This window comes from Vanellus vanellus (genome assembly GCF_965231255.1).
Source record: "Vanellus vanellus genome assembly, chromosome: 2".
NCBI lineage: Eukaryota > Metazoa > Chordata > Aves > Charadriiformes > Charadriidae > Vanellus > Vanellus vanellus.
Window position 1 is genome coordinate 56,586,521 of NC_138906.1, and position 24,022 is coordinate 56,610,542.

The window sequence follows — 24,022 nt, forward strand, 5'->3', positions numbered from 1 at the left end:
CAGGGAGGTAGTGGAGTCGCCATCCCTAGAGGTATTTAAAAGACGGGTAGACATGGTGCTTAGGGGCATGGTTTAGTGGTGGTTTTGGCAGTGTTAGATTGATGGTTGGACTTGATGATCTTAAAGTCCCTTCCAACCTAGACAATTCTATGATTCTATACTAATTCCCTGAGCAATGTAAGGATCTATACGGTAGCTTTTATTCAAGCAAATTCTTTTAAAAGCAACAGCAACAAACACCACTAACCCCACCCCTGCCATATTACTCTTCTGGCAGAAGGACAAAATGTAGCCCTAGTCAAGGAGAAAATGGTTTCAGCAAACAAAGCTGCCATCCGGGCTCAAGGGCTGGGTCAAACCCTAATTAGGGGCAACACAGGACATGCCGTTTGCTCATTTGAAAAGATGAAGATTCACTCCAGTAGAGCAGACCTTTTCTTCAGTCACTGCGCTTTGCTATTGTTCAATCTTACCACCAGTTTACACTTTTTTCCCTGTTTTCGCTGTTTGCTAAATTCCTTACAATTTGTCAACACATTCTAGCCCAGAGATAGCCACAACACATTTTGGAAGCTTCCTTTCCCAAGTCTTTTTGGTTTTTTTGCCCTTTGACATAATTTCTCTTCCCAAATTTACATCAGTAATACAAAAATGATCCATTAAAAATGGAAATTGTTCTGAAATGACATGCTTAATAAAAGTATTCTAAGTCTAGTAGCCTTTACAGATGGGAAATAGCTGCTGAAGCTAATATGAACCAGCAACAGCTACATTTTTCAACAGCTCTGAGCTATATACCGTGCGTACTCTTTTGTTGCAGTTTGTTTGGTTTTAAGCTGAAGAATGGCCCCTCTGGTATTGTAGATCCCAATCACATCTTACTGTCTCATGTTCAGTAAAACAAAAATGTTTCTTCAGCAAGAAAGAACGCACTACCCTGAATATCAAAAATTGTGTGCAATAATCCACTTGGAGATGGAAGGGGATTTGTACCCAAATTGGGTTTTATTTAATTAATTTAAAGTTATTGCCTTAATGAGTCAGAAATTTTCAAAGGTATATTCATCTGGCACTGATGTATCTGAACCTATTATGTAAAAGCTTTCTGTTAATCAAAAATGAAACTTGAATGTGTTGTATAACCAGGAAATACCCATAAATTATGTCATCCGGGGCAATAAAAGTGTCATCAGTGTAAACTCTCTCCTCTTAGTATATTTTAATTTATGTAAAGAAAAACTGAATGTGTCCTGAAGCACCTACTGTCATGCAAAATAGGTCTGTGGTACAGATTTACAGAAAATAGATTTCCCACTATTGCTTGCAAATTTCCATAACCACACTAGAATTTCAAATTTCACAGGTGTCATACATTTCTAATACAGAGGTAATCAAGCACATCTGTAAGAGCTTGAATTCCATGCAGGTTTCTGCACATAAAAACATGGTTTAAAGACAGTATTCTACTGTACACTGAATATGTTTGGTTTTGTACAATCAGAAAAAACAACACTAGCACAAATGCAGATGTTTGTGCCTAACTGCAATACTGCCGAGTTACAGTTCAATTTCAAGGTTCAGAACTTTGCTCAGAAGCATTTGAAAGTAACCAGCATTAAGTTATTTCAGTAACAACTGTTTCACAGAAAAAAAAAAAGCGCTATTCAGAACTTCCTTATGCAGGAGTCTTCTCTCAGATCTTAAAAATCAGACATATAAAGCATATGATCTTGTCTCCCTTTCAAGAGCTTTATACTGTTTTTTTCACAGTATAAAATGTGATATTATTGTGTATCTTTGGTGCATTCCACATTTTTATCATACTATCTTTATCTCCTAAATAAAAAAATAACTTGGATAAAATACACACATTTTAGTCAGAAACTTCCATCTCTTCCACTGTGATCTCTTTACTGCCTCAAAAATTATGGTGTTACATGAAATATAAAGTCAAAGAAAACAAATGTTACATACGTGACAGACTTAATGAAAGTTTAAGTTTTGCTCGAAATCCTGTGCTGGTAATAAATTGATTTCATGGCTTAATATTAAGACTTTACTGACTGGAGACATGGCCTCAGCAGCCAATAAAATTGTGATCTGCAACAATAAACTGCTTTCTGAGATATTAAATCAGTAGCTGGATAGTTGGAACAAACTAAAATTCACAATATGGAATTTCTCTGAGCTAAAATGGAATATATATTGCTATTAGTTCTATCCATTTTAAAAATGTCAGATACAGGACATAATTGTAATATCCTATTATTAAAATGCTTTGTGAGAAGCTGTAAATATGTATTAACATACCTCAAAATTAAGCACCTCAGTGATGTATGTAGATGTTTGTAGATTAATTTGCTGCTGCTCAAATTCACTATAATTCATCTACTGCATCAGCTGACAACCTCTAAGACCATCCTGCAGGCACATTCAATGGCATGTTTACTGAAGGGAAGTTTCCACAGAGCACTGTTATACTGATGATGTTACGCTGATTGTCTATAGCTACCACAATACAATACCAAACCAACATCATTTGTTATAACTTTTCTTTTTTGTTTGGGTTTTTTTTTCCAGTTCATAAGAGTGGCATTTTCAATTTTATTTAAGAAAAAAAAAAATACCTCTACTAGGGTATGCTTTCAAATGATCATGTTACTTTTAGTATATGAACGCCTTGCTGTCTGGTCAAGGTTTAATAAAGGAAAACAGAATGAAAAAGTGAATGTGATTCTTTTCTTCTTCTTTACTTTGGCCACTTTTCTACATACTGACTGAAACAAGGTTTTCTACTTTTTTCAGAACTAGTTTTGTGGAATTTTAAACACAATCCAGTCACATGAGCATAAATGTAGAACATGGAAGACTTTACTATTAATACATTGTTATTTTAAAGTAACTTTCAAACAAGCATACAGTAAGATTTTAAAGCCATTTGAGTAAATTTTCACTACAACAACAAAAGGCACATTTACTTCTTTGGAGTCATTGACCACTTAAGTATTTGAAACAAAACTGCCCCTCTATACATCAGAAAATGGTCTTGAGAAACCGATGAAATAATATATGACCAACTTCAAATAAAGAAAAATAAGAGGCAAGTTTTAGGATGTTTATTTTAATCATGCAAGAGAATGACTAAGTTTGAATGAATTGTTAAAAGTCCCCAGTGAATAGACAGAACTGTTACTAACAATGATTAAATGATTCCTATGATTACATCGCCTCAAGTCCTGGTGAGGTGATGCGAACATCTGGATTTCCAGTGTAGATCTTAACATAATCTTTTAATAAAATCCATCTTCATAATGGCCACTGAGGAATATTACTCTCATAATACAACTTACATGCTATTATTCAGTATAACACTTGTATTTTCTGTCATACACATACCATTGAAAAGATCAGAGTCCTGTTTCTCTTCAATTTTTCAATATACTTTCCTTTATTCATATGGTACTAGCAACGTTTACCCCTTACTAACAGTTTATACTCCCATTCAATTTTGTTTGGTATATTTTGAGGTGTGCATGAAGTTTCTGGCATTGTATTGGAAGTACTAACCTTCACTCTGTAGACACTGAGGTCAGAATGCAAAAATTACTTACACTGCAGTTACTGTGATCAGTCATTGCTTAGTGTGTATGGGCATTATACATTTGAAGAGTAGTACCTGTAAGGACTGTACTCAACTTCATGTCTTCTTGTGTTCTGAGATGGGCCATCCTGCGAGTATGTATCATTAACATGGCAGCAACGGGCAGGCAGTTTTAGGACACTAGGTACAAGATGTTTCACCTTCCTCAGCCAAACGATGCTTGACTTTTTTTTGTTATAGAAAGGAGGACTCTGGTAACACTAATTGCCATAAGCACAGAGTTCTGATGTTTGCCATTGTTCTCAGCAGAAAACAAGTCTATTGGCCGAATATCAACCCAACAGCAGAGTTATGTCCAGATCATGCGTGATTAGCTTTCAACAACCTAATCAAACATGAATATATGACACTAAGTACAGAAACTTGATGAAATCCTTGTTTATCTAGGACATGCAAGTTCCATACTCTGAAGATCTGCAGTACTGCTTCCAGAGTATCAGGAGCACCACCACAGAAGACTATCTAGTGTTTACGATGCACAGAACAGACTTGTCACTTCCCAAGTGAGGTAGTGTTACATTTGGAGACCACATTCCCTGCATCTGTAGGTGATTCAAGACAGCTTAAGTAAACACCTATTTGACCAGCATTTTTCTGAGGTGAAGACACACATTCTATGTATCCCTGGAATCCAGATACTAAACTACCTCTGTAATGCCTCCTGCACTACTGCAACTACCAAAGATCTTGGATATCTTGGGAATAGCAGCACATAAAGCTTTTCCAGAGCCACAAATGGCATTTCTTTGCTTATTTTCAGGCAGGATGATTGAAAAGACAGTTTGTCAGTTATCTGTATGGCTTCACAACTCCCTCTTTTTTAGGAAGGAATATCAATATCAAAGTATGAGTGTGTCTTCCCACACATAGGTATGGATCCATCATCCAGGTGTGAACAACGTGTCTATTACAGCTCTTGAAGTGACTACAAGTGGCCATTAACAGGTTAGTGTAAATTGTCAATCTATTCACTAGAGATTTAGGGTACCATTTTCCTTCCATGTTCTGTCTCTCAAATATTGGCTTTGCAAGCCTGGAGTGACATACCCAAAGGACATAAGCACTATAATTTTTAGATTTACAGAGTTAAGATCTCTTGTCAGACTTGGGAAGGCATGCATAACAGTTGTGTTAGTTGTATATCAGTTGCTCCATGAAGCAGCAAGTTTTAGTATATGGCACAAAGATTCTATTAAATTTATAAGTTGAGCACCATACCTCATGCCCTGTGATATGCATGAGACCAGAAACAGCAGCTGCAATGGAGTCATATCCACCTCTCTGAACCATTGGACCAGTCTGACCATAACCTAAAACAGAAAAAGAACAATTAGTAATTCAATCAAGGGCAAGTACAACATAAACACATATTAATATTTTGGTACAGAAAGGAACCAACTAGTATTTCTCAACAGGTTTTGTTCACAAGTTGTCCAGATAGTACAATTAATGAATGCTATTATATTCCATTTATTCCTGCACATTTTTAAGACTAAATGGTTGGATTTATCCTGTGCGGGTTGATGATGTGTTTGATCTTAATTCTAGACAGATTCCTGGCCCTGCTATGTTTCATTCACTTTGGATAGAATTCCTTTCTTAATTTGCTGGGTCAGCTGATGTGGGATTCAGATGTCATTTCAGAGGCTCAATGGTATCTCTACAGGCCTCTGACTGCTGTCCAACAGGGCCCACGTTGCCTGTGTTATATCTCCATTCTGCCATAAAGATACCTTGAATACCACAAACGATACTAAAATCATAATGCTATGGTTTAGACACGTGAATTGTTCCCCCCTTACTTCTCCTACTTTATTCCACATCTTAACAGAGCTACCTTCAAAATAAAACATTGTTTACAACAGAGGGCCAGGCTGTCACTTTAGCAAGTACACATAATCTATTTGCCAAGAGTTAGCAACAATGAAATGCAAAATACAAAACACTTTTATGGAACTACATAAATACAGTTTTGTTCAGCTATGGAATTAACAGCTGTAGCCAGAAGGATGCTCTCTTGCTTTTCTGTGCTTTAACTCATCGTGTTCTTCCAGAAACAACCACAAAATCTTCCAGCTGAGGGGGTTTTGCAGGATCAACTGAAGAGGTTACAAATCCACACACCAATCCTAATCCCCTGCCAGGGATTACTGCCTGTCAATCACAGTATAACCTAATAATTTAGGGCTGAAATTAGAGGCAGCTATGCACTGGTCTTGTACAATGTAATGACCTTAAGTGGTCAAAGAGCCAAGTCTGTTTTTCTGTTATGGAACCAGTGATCACTAACACAGAGGTAACAGGGATGGAGCAACATGTTTGATTGCTATTCTTAGAACTAATAGAAACCGCCAGAGCTCTTAAGAATCAGATTTAAGAGTCTCTCTTCCACTTTCTCCTCAAATAGTATGCAAAATTCAGAAGCTACTCCCATGCTTTCTTTCCCCTTTTCAGATACCTCTAGGAGAAATCCCCCTAATTACAGGAGCAAAAAGTTAGGAGATATGTCTCCCAGACAAGATTCCTAGTTTGGCTGGCACTTTTAAGGCAGTGTTTCTGTATTGCTCTTAGTTGCAAGGACAGTACTAAAATAAAAATATATCAACATACACTGCAAGATAAAACTTCCTGAATCTCCTAAATTCCTTTTAATTATTCTTCTGGAATAATCTTTTCTATATACAGACAACCTGTTTGGTTGATGTGACAGTCTAAACATTGGCTTTGTTAATTACAGCACACAATTAAAAATCATTACTCATTGGGGTAATCTTCCTCAGTTTCTCCACTTGGACCAATGCTGTTATGTACAAAATTCATAAATTACTTCTAATACACAGTGCTAGAGAATAATGATCATGTCAAACTGGAGTTAAAGCACTTTGTTACTCCAATTCATATTTAGTGAATCATACCAAGTGAAACAGTATCCACTAGCCATACCAATTTCCCATTATACCACAAACTATCTTAATTATCTGATATTTTTCTGGAGACAGCAGATCCACATTACGCAAAGCTGAGGAGGAACTCAGCTTCAACATTTAGTGTCACAGAGAACATCAGGGTACTAAAAGCAGCACATTGATGTTGTCAATGTAGCCTCAAAACAAACATTTCAGAGGAAAGGATTCAATATTTTTCTTATGGTCAAATCTGTGTCTTATTCACTACTCACAGGAGAGAAGAAAAAAAACCTACCAGTTTGTAGGTTACCCACTTGTATTTGAAATCGTGTCTCTGACAACTGCTGACTGTAAGACCCTAAAGAGCAACCGGTAACATTTCCTTTCTTATTTACACATTTATGTTTTCAGAAAATAACAGCGTTTTCATTTTTAAACATAACAGGACTAGCAAATAAAATATGGTGGATCCAACCAAAAAAAAAAAAAAAAAGCTCTGAAGGTCTCTAACTAGGCATATACCATTATCTCATTGGAATGAACTGTAGCATTAAAACCATTTAAATGTGTGGGGGCACTTCAAAAACAAAATCTTGCCCAATAAAAAAAAAATACTCAAAACAACTTTAATTGAATAGTGAAAAGCATATTGAATTAAGTGAGAAATTATGTACTGGCCTCAATTATTGACAAAGAAAAGACATCTCAACACATCTGCTCACACAAACGTTTTTATAAACAAAAAACATCTGAAAATTAAGCATTTAGCATGTAGACAGAACAACTATAATAAGCTTTTCTTCTGGTAAGGACAAACACCCATCCCTCAAACACTATATTCAGGAAAGGTGACAGGCATGCATTTTTCTAGTCATGCATTTTTCTAGTAGTATTTTAGAAATGCAGTTTAAGTCTTTTTCACACATTATCACAGCCTGGTTTTAAAATAAAAACCATTATTTAATGACTTTCTGGTTAAAATTAGAGGTTTAAGGAGTGTTTAATTATTTTTCACAGGTCACAACAGATTAAAAGGAAATAATACATAATTCTGCTTTTGATCTGAATTGACTAAATCTAATGTAGCGACAAAATCTGTTGTCATTGGAAATGGTTTGCCCCAGGGACTGTGGACACATAAAATGCCTGGAAGAAGAGGTAGCCATCTAACTGTAAGAGTTAAGTGACAAACAGCTATTTCTAAGAGTGAAAGATCTCATTATCCGTACAAAAGTCAAAGGCTGAATATTATTTTTCTATTAAACTACATAGGTCAATGGAGCAATCCAGTGCAGATGTTTCAGAACTAACTATGAACACAAATACAAAAAGTTTGAAAGAGAACCCAAAATTACATTCAGAAAATTTTCAGCCCGGTGCACAGATCTCACCATAACTGTAATATATACACATACATATATAAAAATATACATAAAACAATTTCATAAAGATATAAAAATGCCACCTAGAATTTATGTTTGTCCAAATACCCTGCATTCTCTCACACTTGAATTCAGCATGAAAAAGTGTAGATTCGCAATCACACAGGCTTAACCCCAAATATAGGTTCCTGTTTAGTATAACGTAGTTAGTGGCTTATCTAGTTTAGATACAACGGAAAATACTTTAGGTTAAAAAGATAATCCCTGTTGAATACAGAAAGGCCATGCCTTTACAGCAACGGTCTCTGCAGTTGAAAGAAGGCAACCGATTACACTCCTGCTCTGAACTGCCCTCTAGTGGAGCTTACCTCCTTAGGCTACGGTCAATATTTAAATAGTGTCTTTCCACCAGTACAGAATTTTCGTCCCGTAAGTTCAGTGAATATATTTTTATTTTGGGGAACGTATTTCAGAGGAGAGACAAAAGAATTTAAAACTTAATTTTATGAAACAGAGGTTTTTAAATCATTTCAGCTGGAAAGAGAGCTGCATAGATAACTAATCTCATGTAAACTTTAGATTTGTGTAAAACAGAATCTGGAAAGACTAAAAGTTGCACACCTCCCTAAATCCCTATTCAACTCCCCAAATCCCTGTTCTACATCTTGCACTAGGAAGGCACAATTTATTCTGATACCTGCCACATCCTCACGTACCTAGATCTCAAAATTGTTGCAGTATAAACTGGTTTGCTCTGCTGCAAAGTGCACATCAGTTTCACAATCAAACTACAACCTCCAGTCAGATGTCCAAGCACCCCCTAAAACCTGCTGTTGTCAAAACATTATTTAATCTGCACATCAAGCATTTGAAACCACCAGAAACAAACCCTAGGTGTCCACTAAAGGACTATTTGCTTATTCAACAGTCACACCGAAATTTCGTGTTCCTGTCCTGACCCTGCAGCCAAGTCTATCTTCTACCTAAGAAAGTATCTTTACAGTCTTTACCTTTTCGTAGGCAAGAAACAGCAACTGGGTAGGAGACAAGTAATGAAAGAACAAGTTGCACTGGCTATTTTGTATCAGCTTAAGGGAAACACGGACATTAATGGTCAGCACTTACAAAGTGAATGGCACAGCTTTCCATCAGCAATTTCCACCAGCAATCCTGTATCCTTATCTCCGACAAGAATGGAGAAAGTGACCTTACTGGCTATATTTAGCATCCCCTGTTTTTCAGAACTTTCCAAGTGGTTAAAGATAAATTTGCAGTTGAAAATTTCAAAAGACTATTCTTAACTAAGATCACCACCATCTCCCGTTGTTAAGTCTGCAGCTTAACATGCAGGGTATGAATATTCAAAATGACATACGCTTAATGTGACATAAAAAAATGATATGTCTCTGTTCCTGTAACATTTTTTTTTCATATTCAGGGGAATATGACAAAGTTTCACAAAATAAGGCAGCTCATGTGGAGTAATGCAGCTCACAGTTGTTCTAAAAAAGCCTCCAGTTGTTTGATGGTCCAATTTTTGATACAGAAGAGCAATAAGAGAAGATTAGAGATTCCTAAAAAAAATATTTATCTAGCAAAACTGAAGGAGAATCACATCAAGATAAACGGTAAATTATAATAGCACTAAGATCCTCATCACTAGGTGGGGGCATTACAGAAGTAACTTTATGTAGGACACCAATTGCAACTGATTGAAGATTCCTTTGGTAAAATGAATTAAGACAAATAGATTTCCCATAAATATTGGCAATATATACCTATTCCAATTAAAACTAAGAGTGAGACTGCTGCTATTATCCAATTAAATTATGCTGTTATTAATACATCACAACTCCTGACAAAGGGAAAGACTGAAAGTATTTCTTTCCCCAGATATCTCTAGTTGGTTCAGAGACCTATTAAAACAAAGACACTCTTTAATGGGAAATAAATCTTGGCTAGTTCTCTAGGGTTGGTGTGACATTCCTGCTCTGATCAAAGGGGGCCAATGAGCCCGAAATGCAGAAGTCACCCCTGACACAATGAAGTTAATTTCTGCGCATAGTGTATACGTGCCATGTGATGGCACTCAAGCTTTGGAACATACCACAGGAAAAATGATAATATTTGCAGGCATCATATGGGACAAAACTTTGGGAAAAAATAACATGTCATAACAAACTACTGTTAGTTTATCCACTTTAAAATGGTCAATATATTTACCACATAAGAGAGACATACTCTGCTTTGGAATCCACCCTAAATGATTCTGTTCTGAGAGACAGAAATAAATATTATGAAGTGAGAAAGGTCAGGCTGAAGATTAGGAAAAATGTAATAACAGTAAAAGCTGTTAGACTGCACTAAAGTGTTATTAGTGAAGCCGCCAAATGCCAGATGCTCAAAAATGTCACACTAAATTTAAAAATGCTAGCAAAAACTGTTTCCAAAAAGAACTCTGTTAGAAAAACAGACTAATGTGTCTTTCCAGCTTTATAATACCATGTCAGCTACAACATAGCTTTATTTCATTTTTGCCAGATGACAGTGGGATTTTTAGCTACATTTATGGCAGGCATTCTTCATAAATTTTAAGAAAGCAGGCAAACCAAGTAAACAACTTTGTCTGGGACAAAGTTCCATGTGTCTGTAGATCCCATGCTATTCCCAGACGTGTACTGAACACACATTTGGACACCCCGTTTGCTTGCTTAGGAGTTACTGATGATATGGTGACAGGATTCCTAACACGTGTATATAAACAATTCATTTCCACTAGGAGCTGCCTCAAAGCATCTGCGATAAACAGACACCAATGTGTTGCAATATCACCACTTAAAGGACAATCACCCTAAAAACAATATTTTTATGTAGGTTACCTTAGATTCATTTGTGATTTTTACAAAGGTTAACAGAAATGCTTCTTCATTTCTCAGGCGGTTGTATATTTAATTTGTATTTGATGAAATTTAACACTTTCCCCGGGACAGTAGGTCACAAACATAGTTTGCACCTTCCACAACACAAAGAAAGTAGTAAATCTTAAAAAATTACTAAAAGCACAGGAACTGGAAGGGAGACAAAAGAAGTCATGCAACACCTGAAATTACTACACTCATTTCTTCAATACAATTTGCTTTCAAGGTAATGATGGCCCTGTAATTAACTGCTACAGGAAAGGCTGAATATGAATTTTGTGTCATAAAAAGAAAGGTCAGCATTTCTCATTACGACCTTTGTCCAAAATATTTGTATCACATGCTAGAGACAACCAAAAGCCATCATTTCTGCACTTCTTCATGATTTGATAGCACGATAAAACTTTATAAGACCAAATATAAAACACATTGTACTAAAAGAAGAGGAAAAACCAACACGGAGACATGCTGTCAACGCAGACCAATTCCCTGTAGCTCAATTCCCACATGACAAATGACATTATAAAGTCAGCCTGTATAGGATATTCTGAGCAAAACATAGAAAAATATGTTCAACATAGGCATTTCTACAAATAGGGACTAAACATTGTCACAAATTCAATCCAGATAGATGGTTATCCCTGCTGAATAACAAATTAATGAGAAACACCTTTTGACTTGTTCTGTTGCCAAAAGAAAACATTCAATTAAAGACAGCTTACATCTTTACTTAATAAAGATTAATGAAACAAGCAGAAGAACACAAGCAATTCTCTGTGATGAGAAAAGCCAAAATCTAACAGACGCATTATATGAAACTTTGCAATGTCAGGGCTGCCAAATATGTTAGCAAAACGAGTAATGACTTTTGGAAAATGCTTGCCATGTGTTGGTCAGAAGGAAAGGAAGTACAGCTTCCTGGGTAGGGAAGCTTACAGGAGATCAGAACCGATACGAAAAAGGTAAAGTCAGAGCAAACTGTCAAGAGGGATGAAAGGAGTTAAAAAAAAAACCAACCTTAAGTCAGCAGACATCAAATCTGACCAATAATCTGATGAATACATTTAATTTCCCAATTGATGATTGTCAATGTGTACAGTATATGAATTACTTTATTGCTTTTACACATGCTGATTTAGACTTTCTAACCCTGTATGTTAAACAAAATCAGGTGTTATAAATTGGAAGGCAAATATAAAATAAAATTATTAAACGAAATGAAAAGCTTTCTGCTAGGATTTAGCTACTGAAAAACTAGAAGGGGACAAACAACAGCCTCTGCCAGTTGTCCAGCTTCATTCAATTTTCATGTGATCTGGGTCCCCAGCCTCACACAATTCCTCTGAAAACACTAACCACGCTTCTGGGACACAGCCACACACCATTTCAAACAACGCAAGCCGGGTTTTCAACAGGCTTTTAATCAGGTCTGCAAACTTCTGGGCCATATTTTCTAGCTTTTCAACATGCCAAATATAAATTACAAGAAAGCATTTCTTCCCTCCATAACCTAAACTGTAATTACCTAAGACACGCTACTATCACTCTCCTTTGCTAAGCCAGCTAAAGTTTAACTTGTCAGTCTGAATTTCAAAGGCGGAAGCGGCTTCCCAGCCTAAGTGGAGGCACTCTTCTTCATGATCTCAGATATTGCATGCAATATGGTGACCATTTTCTGAAAACAGAATTTCAATTAAAAGCTTAAGCTTTCAGACGACATTCAGATTAAGTACTCAAACTTTTTCCCTGCCTTGTAAGGAGGCTGAGACACACCCCAATTCCCCACCATTGTTTGGGGTTTATACAAATATTCCTAGCTACATACTCTTAAGGTAACAACTCACTCCTCGTACACTGCTTGGTGCAAATACAGCCAGTCTTACGACTCCAAAGACTGACGTTGTAAAAGCTAATTTTAAAATAGTGAAGTCAATTACTCATAGCAGTGGCATTCCCCCAGAATCCATCCAGGCTGCAAAAAACTTACATAGGCAGCAGCTAAACACTGAGGTGAGCTGTCTGTACCAAACTCTTGTGTGTCCACAGCTACTTCACTGGTACTCCTCCACCCACCCACCTCTGCCACGTGATTACTACTAAGGTAAGGGAGCAAATGTTTGTGAGAAACACCAGGCTAACACTGGGAATCAGCCAGGAGTCCACAGAAAGATACCAGACTTCACCTCAACAGATACTAACAATCTTGCTATTTCTGAGTGAAAAAATGTGTAAAACTAAGGAGTGCCTGCAAGGTGTATTTTCTATGAATATTTATAACACTATGGCCAAGCAATACAGTGTCAGGAGAGTCTTGTAAAGGTCTCAACTCTGAGGCCACAGATACACAGCAGTCCCTGATAAGGACATGATTATCCTATGACAGAAATTTAAAGTAGCTACTTAATTATGTAATTATTTCTCACCTGTATCAGACAACATTCATTCTAAAGCGGATATTACCTGAACAGACCTTCAGTTGCTGTCACTCTATATAGTTTTGTTGACAGATAAATCTGTGCAGCAATGTCGAGTGAAGAAGCTGATCTTAACTAAGCACTCCACTGCACCTGGGAGTTGCACGTCCACGTATGTGCGCACACATGAGTATGTGTACCGTGACCCTGAATTCTCTCTCTAAAATCAAATATATAGTCGGGGCATTAATGGTTCTTTTCCGGTTTCAGCCAGTAGTATTAAAAAAAAAACAAACCACAAACAAACAAAATCAGTATGGAAGTTTTTCTAAACTTTCCAAACATTCCGTCAAAAATTTTCAAAACAAATCTGAGAAGTTTGATTCCCAAAGAGGACTAAGTAAGTTATACAGAATACAATACATTCTAAAAATTCCAGGTTGTCCTTTAAACCCCATAACTTTACTGACATTTTTTGAGCCTGATTATAGTTCTTTTTGGTTTATACACAAAAAAATATGTAAACAGCTCAACCCTTACTCAGCTCAAAGAATGAGCACATAACTACCTCCTGTTTCTGAAATCATGACCTATAACATGAATTACATTTGCAGTGCTGATATAACATTAATTTTCTATGGAACCTAAACGAAGGTGTAACCCCCAGCTTGACGTTTAAATGAACTGTTGTTGCAGATCAGCTGGAAGTGGAAAGTTGGTACCTTACCGGTACACACTAAGAGAACATAAAGAACAGTTGAAAGAGGCTTTTCTTGGAAATTCATATGAAAGTGATCTTGAATACTCTTAACATTAACAGATTCCCTGATTATACAGCACACAGTTAAATATAATAGTCATCTACAGATCATTCACAGGAATTTAATATTCGGAGCAGTAAAAAGTAAATGCATATGGTTGTTTAAAACAGCTGAATCTAATGATTAATTCAATGTATTGCCTAACTTGAATATTTTTCTACTAACAGATTCTGCCAATTGGCTGCTTAGGAAGGGTGAAATGTGAAAAGAATCTTTGCTTTCACAAAAAAAAAAAAAATCTGTACTGGACACAACTGATATTTCACATACTTGTGTTTTTTCCCCCCTCTATAAATATTTTCCTAACAGTTACCTCTAATCAAATTGTCTGGCTCATATTCCATTGATAAGAAACACCTTCTAAATAAATAAATACAATATGAAATATAGCAAGATACCAGTTGTTCAGTCTGAACAACTGAACAAACTTTTGATTGGACAGAGTACTCTAAACATCTTGGGACATGCCTTTGTGAAGGTTTTCAGAACTGCAATAAAGTTATTAGAATTAGAGCAATTTATAGCAGAGAAGATGGTATCTTTACTTCCAGACCATTTATTTTACTATATTTAGGTTTTTCAGTTTGAATGTTAAAGGAAGTTAGGATTCATTACCAAATTCACTCCCATATATCTTAAGATCATGACTTTAATTTGACAGAGATAAAAGAACCTGACAAGCACATATTATATACCCTGAGCCGATACATGATACATAATACCCCTTCTTATTGTACAAAGAATACAGTTTTAGACAAGTAAGCACCTTGTAGTTGCAGTTCCATAAAATTATTTTTAAAGATGTACTCTTTTAAAAGAGGTTACACATTTTTGGCCTCCCATTCTCCTCTTGAAAAGGTGGTCAGGGTTCACTGCATGACACGATCTCAACAGCACCATGTATCCCTATCCTGACTTTGCAATACCTACAAGGGCTCTACTCCTGGACAAAAAAGTTAGCTTATCTATTAGAAAGCTTTTCTTAATGTTTAATTGGAATCTTTTTTTGCTGAAATTCTAACAGTTACTTCTTCTCCCACGTATCACAAACAGATTATTCTCTTTACAAGAGCTTTTACTCATGGGAAGGCTGTTATCCACAAACCTATTCTCATTACAACCTTACTTTGCAGTAACATCTACAACTCCCAATGACAAAGTTTTCTCTACAAGACAACTTGCAGATCAGTGGGTTTCAGCCAAGCCTGACATAAACACTGGGATACAGAATGCTTTTAATGTTCAAGTACATGGAAAACTGCCAGGTACTGCCACCATTTTGGTTTCTAAAAATGACAAAATACAGGCTATTTTTCAATAGTTTGTGTCTTCTACACCCAAAACATTGTTGTTGTTTTTTTGTTAGCTACTGACAAAGTGTTTTATTTTATCACAGTATTTTAAAAACAAAAGTAATGAAGACCATATGCTTACTGGGAAACATTTTCAGGTCAACACCAGCTACTTACAGTCTTCCTACCAATCTAACAACACCCACAGAAAACACTGTGAATGGGCACAAAGACACTGGATCTTTGCATCATTTTAATAAGTCATATTGATTTCTTCAGTGGAATCTCAAAACCTCACCATTTTAAACAGTAAAACAAACAAAAAAAGTCCTGCAATCCTCATATGAAATAAGTCCATCAGGCAAGGGAAAAAGATTAATAAAACAACATAAAGGAGAAAAGAAAGCTACAAGACAGGAGATTCCCTGAAAAATATTTCCTTTGGAAACCAACAGAGAAATCTTTAGTAATAACAAATAAAATGGTTGCTGATCTTTTCTTGTGTCTTCTCTTTAGAATATTAGAACTCAAACACAATAAATACTGATTCACAAAAGCCTACTGCAGGGCTTCTGAAGCTGCCTAAAATCTTCCAGCTCCATTTCTGTTAACTTAGCTAGGCACCAGTCCAAGTATAATAGCTACTGAAAAATAAATATTAAACCATCAGTAACTGTCTCCACAATTGCACTGTGTTGCTATGCTGTTCATATCCAGGATTGCAGTGCATAATCTGGTTTCATTCACTGTAAACTAACCCAGTGTCAAATCTTACAATTCACAGGCTCTCTGTCTGCTATGGTATTCTTCATTAGGACAGACTCCAAAATCCTGAAGTTTCAGATTTTATACAAAATACTGCTAATTTCAGGGTGCTGTTTAGATGAAAGAACAAGGAATGAGCATGAAGTCATAAGAAAAATATTACCTCCATGCACAGCTGAAAGTCAATACTTAATTTTAAAGCAAGGAAGAATTATGACTTGTTCATTAAATTTTGTATATGCTTCATATTGAACAAGGAATGGGAACACAGTGTTTCAGAATAGCACTCCTTTTCAACTGTTTTTATTCCTAAACTCACAGTATTTTGGACGTTCGGGCTATGTGTGACTGAAGAAATAATAGTGGAAAAAACAGCAAAGCCCTCCTGCTAGGATGCTTAATGCCAGTGCAACAGGCTAGCTCAATCACAGAAAAAAAAAAAAAAAAAACAGCAAAAAAAAAAAAAGGCATTTTTGCTGCTGCTTGTATGCTAATGACAGAAGCAGCACAAACTCAAAGATTTAATGTCACTCAGCTAAAAAGCCCACCTTCCTGGAGGTGCACAGCAGATCTAGCAGATCTGAATCACGAAAGGCTATCAATCCTACCAACAGAGAAGAGGTCCTGTCAGCTCCCATCTGTTTCTCAGCAACCTTTGTTTCAACACACCTCCTTTCTGCTTCCACCCTTTTCATATTAGTTTGGATTACTGATACATTTTGGAAGTTTGGTCTGTGTTGATGCCAGAGCCCTTTAGCACTCTATAAGTAACAGCACTCCATACACTGCAAATACAGGGCAAATATAGCTTTCCGGCCAAATTACACTTCATACTAGAACATAAAACCGTTTACAGACACACATCTCTGAGCAGACCAATTTTACCAGCAAAAGAAAAGTTTTGTCAATATAATAAGATATTTGTTAAAGGCTTCTGCCAAAACAGCTAAATTGGTCGGTGTTCACACCTCTTCACATTCCTGACCAGCACAGCTGTTTTGACAAAAGCCTGCTGTATAGAAAACAGCCTCGTGCTCAGTTCCAAAGATTTTGTCAACCAGCTGAATTTTACAGAAGCCTCCTCTTTTGAATAGGCCTGTTTGGGATCCCAGTATCCTAATTTGCAAGCAGCAGAGAAAAACATATAAACCTACCAGTAACATGAATTTGTTTTAAGTAGGAAAATTATCTTTCGGCTCTGCATCTTGACAGAGCATAACTACATCAGTCCTGAACAGGAAGGTGCCTTTAAAGTTTGGTTTTATTCTGAAACACCATAAAAATGCATCTTTGTGATACATTTCAACCACTCCTGACCTGACTACGCACTTTTTGTATATTTTACAGGTTAAAAAGCAGTGTTGCCATCACCACTAGAAAAACATAAAGACTCCAAAGCCAAGTCCATTTCGCTTTGCGTCCGATTAAGAGCTACCAAGCTGAATTGCTCTGCAGCACACCTATGTCAAACCCTGTTGGTTCACATTTTACTCTGCAACCTTTTGGGAACTCGTGTTCTCCAAATGGGTTGTAAAGGTGTATTTAAGGGGATTTAGTCCTGCAATTGGTATTTGGGCAACAGTTCTATTGATAACTCTCTGGAGGGACCAGAGCACAGCGACTCTGTGCTGTCTGAACTCTGCTGATGGGTGTAAGTTTGGTTGGTGTTGTGAAAAGCATACAGTAGCACAGGAATATGAAAACAAGTGCACTAGATCAGACTCAAGGCCCAGCTACCCATATATTCTGTCTCCAGGAATGGAGAAAAACAGATACCAATAAGAACAGGATAAGCCTATCTAATATTTTTCTTGAATACTCTCCCAGCTTCCAACAGCTTGCAGCCGACAGTCTTCCTGAATAAGCAGATACACTTTCAAGCTTGTTTACACAGTTCATCTTTAGAGCATGATAGAATTGAGAGATAAAGTTATATGACATTTCCCAAATCAACTGTTTAGGGGTAAGACACACAGAAAACCTTTGCAAGTTTCACATGCTTAGACTAGGCAGACACTTTCAACTTAATTACAACATAAACAAGCACACACAAAAAAAATCTGTGAGGATTTTGAACACCATTCTAATATTCTAACAAGAAATCCCAAAAATTAAAATCCTATTAATCAGGCTTCTAAAACATATGACCCTTAAAAAGAACGGTCTTCTCTTTAAAGGAGACGAAAATCAAAGTAATCCCATTATTTGTCATCTGTTTGCATGTCTGACTAACAATGGAGTCATTGCCTCCCCGTCTTCCTCAGAATGATTAGGATTTTTTAATTTTTCAGTAAAAATAAGAGTTATCACAAAATAACCAAACTGCTTACTAAGAAAAAACACCAAATTTATCACTAAGCCCGGTATGGAAAGAAAAATACTGAGCCTAATGCACTCATATAATGGCTTTCATTTGTGTCCAGAAAAGCAAAAAATGTAAACACCTGTTTGCAGACAGCTCACCTATGATAAAAAACAGACAGCAAGAAAGATTTAGGAGATCTTCATAAGCAGCAGAAATGAAGATCAAGTTCCTTGCACAGCATCAGAAAGAACCCCCTGCTGGTGTAGCTGTGCTTCAGTAGGATAGTAATTGGCACCACAGGCTGGGGAAAGAAATTAAAAGCTCCCACTGGTCCTCACCATTTATTTCTGAACAAAGGAGTCAACTGCTGGAAGCTTCTAAAAATATTTGCTTTATTTTATATATAAATAACATTTACAAAAATTAAACTTAATGTGGTTATGATCACAGTTCATACTCTGTACACTAAGTATTTCACTCTGGGAAGAAATGCTGACCACAAAGTGCCAATCCTAAGGCAGCAGACTCTGTTCTGGAATGGGTCTTGTGCCAAGCAAAAGGAGGTTTGGGGAGTTTACAGGTGACTTTCTTCAAGATGGACTGAAGCAAAAGCACAATACTATCTTGATATTTACTACCAAAATGACACAAGTCCTTAAAACACAGTAGTCCCTAAATACGTAAGGGCAATTTTCAGAAACCTCAGCTATAGTACCATCTCCCTTTAAATCGATTTATATCTCTTTTCAGAGTTTCCTTCCTGAAGTTTTGCACTTAGACAAACCGTCTTTTGGTCCTAAAGAAGTACTAAGAGTACATGGACAGCACATACTGCTACACCATGATAAATGACTCAACCAGTTAGGCCACAAAAGCAATGCAGCTATAATACTCTAAGGCCAATTTACCATGCTGGTTTAGACACAGCTCCGTTTTTTTTTTCCCCTGCACAATACTATCAAGGGATATAAACATATTCTGACTGACCTCAAAAATTCACTTTTGTAAAGGAAGGTACATAAACAGATCAAAGTTGATCTCTCGGGGAATCTACCGGCAAAACTATGTACCACATAAGACCACAACTGATAGACCAATGCACCGCCATGGTGATTGATTACTTTATTCTTCGAAACAAGAAGAATTGTTTCTGTGAATGAAGAAATTAGTGATTTTTTTTCTAAATTATAATGCAAAAAAGTACTTTTTTTAACATCATTGAAGGAGTATTTGGACATCTGCATTTCTTCCAAATAATTTCCTCACACAAGCAAATTCTTGGACATTTTACATTAAAGTTTTCTGGTTTGATCGTGTAACCAAAAGGAAAAATTGACACACCTGGGATACTCAAATGACATATGACTAGACATTTTTCAGGGCGAGGCACAATTCTTCTTAGATGTCTAGAAAGAAATCTGATATCCTGGACTCATGAGATAATACAAAACCCTACCTCTTCCACTTTTAAGTTTTTTTCCAAATACTAAATTGTAGAAATTCTGCTTGCAAACACAGTATAATACAAACAGAGATTAAAATTACCACATCATATTCTTTAGCTACTTTATTCATATGGTGAATGCACTAAGGAATGATAGTTTGAAATACTGTCCCACTCCCTGGCAGCATAGGGAGCACTAGCTCCTTGGCTTTAATTTACATCAAACAAACTTCCAATCACAACTTCTTGTTTAACTTCTTTATGAGACTGTCACCCTACAATATTTAACACTTGCGCTTTATAAATGAAAACTGTTCCCAATTCTTGCAGAAATTCATACTGAGAATAAATATAGTCTTAAAAGCATCACGACATTTGATTATATATTGATGGCCACCTCATATCAGAGTAATCACATGTGAGAAGCATAATAACCTCTTAAAGCTCCTGCTGCTTGCCATAAAGCTAGTTCTTTACTGCAAAAGGAATCAGTTACCAATCTGCGCAAACATGTAGTTTCCACTGAGAATTACAAAGCAGCACACAATAACTGAAGTATTCAATTAATCTCTCTCTGTATGTAAAAACTGCAAGGTCATACTGTAACCTACCCTCCTCAAAATAAGTCCATCATTAAATTTGATTATTAACTTTCTTTCACATATTGATCCTGAAGTGTACAAACAACTGACACCACTTAGTTTAGTATTTGGAGAAGTCAATAGTTATCTGCTGGCTTCTTCCAAACTCCCTGAGTGGATATCTTAATAATCATGCCTGTTCTCCTGATCTATATAATTGTCTCCTCCTTCATTTTTAATTCTACTAGCATCTTGCTCTTAAGAACATAAGGCAGCAAAGTCTGCAGAATATTAAGAGGCAATATTTTCTCTGCAATGCACTACTGATTTTAAATATGCAGTCTTCCAGCTTCATGGGATGCCTTTATTTACTACTCTTGTGAAAGGAAATGGCTAACAGTATAACTATCATTTATTACTTGGTATGCTGCTCTTGTATTCTTACTTACTTAACTCTCTGAAAACCAAAGACAATACATTTTTGACTGTCTTGTCTGAACCCTTACTATTTTAATTACTAGCTCTCAAAATTTTTCTTAAGATTTTATTTTCTTGACACTCTCATTCTTTGAATACCAAGTAGAATTCTGGTTACTTCTACACATTAAGCAAGGATTTTCTTTTTATGTTTTCATATACTCTCAGGATCTTAATTTAAAAACTACTATGTGAAAACGTACAGAATGCTTTAGGAAGAGATCGTTAGATAGCCACAGTAATTCCTTCTGATCACAGCAGCAATTTTTTTTTTTTTAAGAAAAAAAATTGAGGTTTCCAAGCTACCTTTTACATGCAATGTTTCTCACCAATAGATTGTTATTCTCTCAACTCTCTTCAGTTGTCCACAGAATTTTTGAAATACAGTACCCAGAAGCAGACTTAGCCTTCCAACTGAGACCTTACCAATGTGGCGCAAGGCAGAGAAACAGCCATCAAGGCCATATTTGTCTTTAAATAATCCAGTATGATACTGGCCTTTCATCTAACAATATGACTTCACTGACTCACGTTCAACTTCAATCATGTCCCACCATTACCACCATGTCTTCTGAAAACCCTTATCTAACTCAATGTTCCCCATAATATTTTAAAAGGATTTCATTATTTCTGATTAAGCACAGTACATTGGACTTGCTCGAAACTTTAATTCTACCCTTGTTCTTTTATTTGTGTAAACGATTTGGCCAAGGTAATTTTTAATTTTAATTCTGCTGTATAAATTTATCCCTTTCAGCTTTGTGGGCCTTCAGAGCTGCATGAAGCTCGCAGGCCATTAAACCGCAGCTTTTACACCAGGACTTCATCACATGACTGCCCATGGGGCTGTGCTGACACAGGGACCTTTGGAAATGTTTTAAAGCCCTGGCTTTGGGAAATAAAAAAATGAGGAGAGGTGCTGAGGCCAGCCCACCATATATCTTCTGAGAGTTAGCCACATCCCCAAAAAAAAACATTTTAAAGGAGAGTATAAGGCTGTAAAGAAAGTGATGTCTTCTACCTGTAAATCAGCTCCAGATTCCTCCTGCCCCTCAACTTTAAAACCCATAAACACCCTGAAGCTCATGATCACATGAAGATTTTGGGGTCATCCACATTCTATTCCATCATCTATTCCAAGGAAAAAAAATATCCAGCAACATCCATTCTGAGGTATTGCCTTTCATATCAATCATGAAATACCAATAGTTATTCTTTATATAACACGATAGCTAAGATATCAGGGAGTTTCCGATCACTCTTTAACCATTTTTTTAATTATTTCTTGTCGATCACATTTCCCTAGCTTCTCTATGAACGCATTACATAATTGCCAAAAACTTTATGACAGTCAAAATATACACCACAAAGTTTATTACCCTCTTATAAATAGGTAATTATATTGTCCCAATAATGATTTGTGTCTCCACAAATCCACAGTCTGCTACTCAACTACTCAAAACCTATTCTCATGGACTATTTTATCTCTAGACCTTGATTACTAACTTCTCTTAACTGCCCACTCACAGACAACTTCAAGCTATCAAAATAATGACAGATCAAGTCTTTAATCCATTCATCTTCCAATCGCATAATACAAAAACTAACAGATTGGAGAAGCTTGATTTTATTTTCCCATGCTGGAAGGCTCTATTTTCATCAAATCAAGATCAGGTAGAAGCTTCATATTTTTCCCCCTCCAAATGCTGTATTAAGTCACTGTCAGCACTTAAATTCATACCTCAAGACTTACAAACCTATGATTTTTGTGTTTATTTAAGAGAAGTATAATGTTCACAGTTTCCCAGATTTGCCTCCTTGTTGTTGAACCACATCAAGAATTACTGGAAGCACGACACTCAGTTTGTTCTGAAAATGCCTCTTTTGACATATCTGTCTCTGACAGTGCAGTACCTTTTATTATTAGAAAACAATAAATCTGTTGAAAATTTTTCTGCGAACATCCTTTGCTGAAAACTGGTACCAAGACACCAATCCTCTTTTTTTTTTTTTTTTTTTTTTTTTGCAGTTTGCAGCTTCCTTAATTACCTCTTTCTCTAAATTGTTCCTGCTTTTAAAGAGTTACAACAGTCTTTTAAATATATTAAATTCTTGGTTAATTCTCCTAATTTCCATTTCATTCTGCACATCATCCTGCTTGCACTTGCTATTTGGCTCAGTCACCCTACACATTTTGCTATACAGGGGTTTTTTGCCTTCTCTTCCCCCGCAATTTTTTGTGCCTAGTTTTAGGATCATTTTGCTGTTTTGTAACTACAAAAAAAAAAAAAAAAATCTTATTTTTAGTAATTTCGGGCAACAAATTTTAATAACTTTTGTACAGATTAATGATCAAGACTATTTTTATAGTTATTATTTAGTGACAACTGCAACCATTGCTTGAGCCAGCTTCTGAATACAACTTAGTTTCCTACTTGTATGCTATAAATAAATAATTTAGAGCACCAAGAAATTATTTTGCAAAATTATATCATATTATGAAATACACATCAATTTTTTTAAGTAAGAGCTATCATTTTGTCGACAGGTAATCTATCAATTTGTAACAAGTAATTATATCCAGATTATAACCATCTAGAAACCACAAGAACATCAATCGTCAGGGGAAGGCATGGGCATAAGAACACAGACACTCCAAGTTACCTATAATTTTATAAGCCAGAATCATTTGGTAAGAGGGAGTCTACAAACTGTACCTAATCCAAGGCAATTCCACACTTTACCACAGTCAGTTCACAAATTAGAGGATTTGAAGAACATTTTGGCTAGCCTTTGCCCGACAAAACACATTGTGGTTGGCTTCTCTTCCCTGTTGTGAAAATACTAGAGGCAAAGTAGAATATACACGGAAATTATAACATTACATCTTCTCATGAGAAGACGCTACTAGTTATCAGAACAAAACAAGATGTACTGGGAAGTACCAAAAGACATATAAGATTTAACTATTCTTTTTGAAGAAACCCTTTCACTTATGGATCTTAAGAACTCTATGTACATTAAATAAAAGCTACATATACAACAATTCCAGATTC

General features: G+C 36.2%; 1 protein-coding gene across 1 annotated transcript in view; it reads right to left on the reverse strand.

Annotated features, from left to right (window-relative positions):
- Positions 1 to 24,022, reverse strand: part of SUGCT (succinyl-CoA:glutarate-CoA transferase) — a 335,643-nt gene that overhangs the window by 288,946 nt on the left and 22,675 nt on the right. The window contains exon 7 of the mRNA XM_082479451.1: positions 4,880 to 4,971. Coding sequence (XP_082335577.1) covers positions 4,880 to 4,971 — 92 coding nt within the window. The remainder of the gene's footprint in view (positions 1 to 4,879; positions 4,972 to 24,022) is intronic.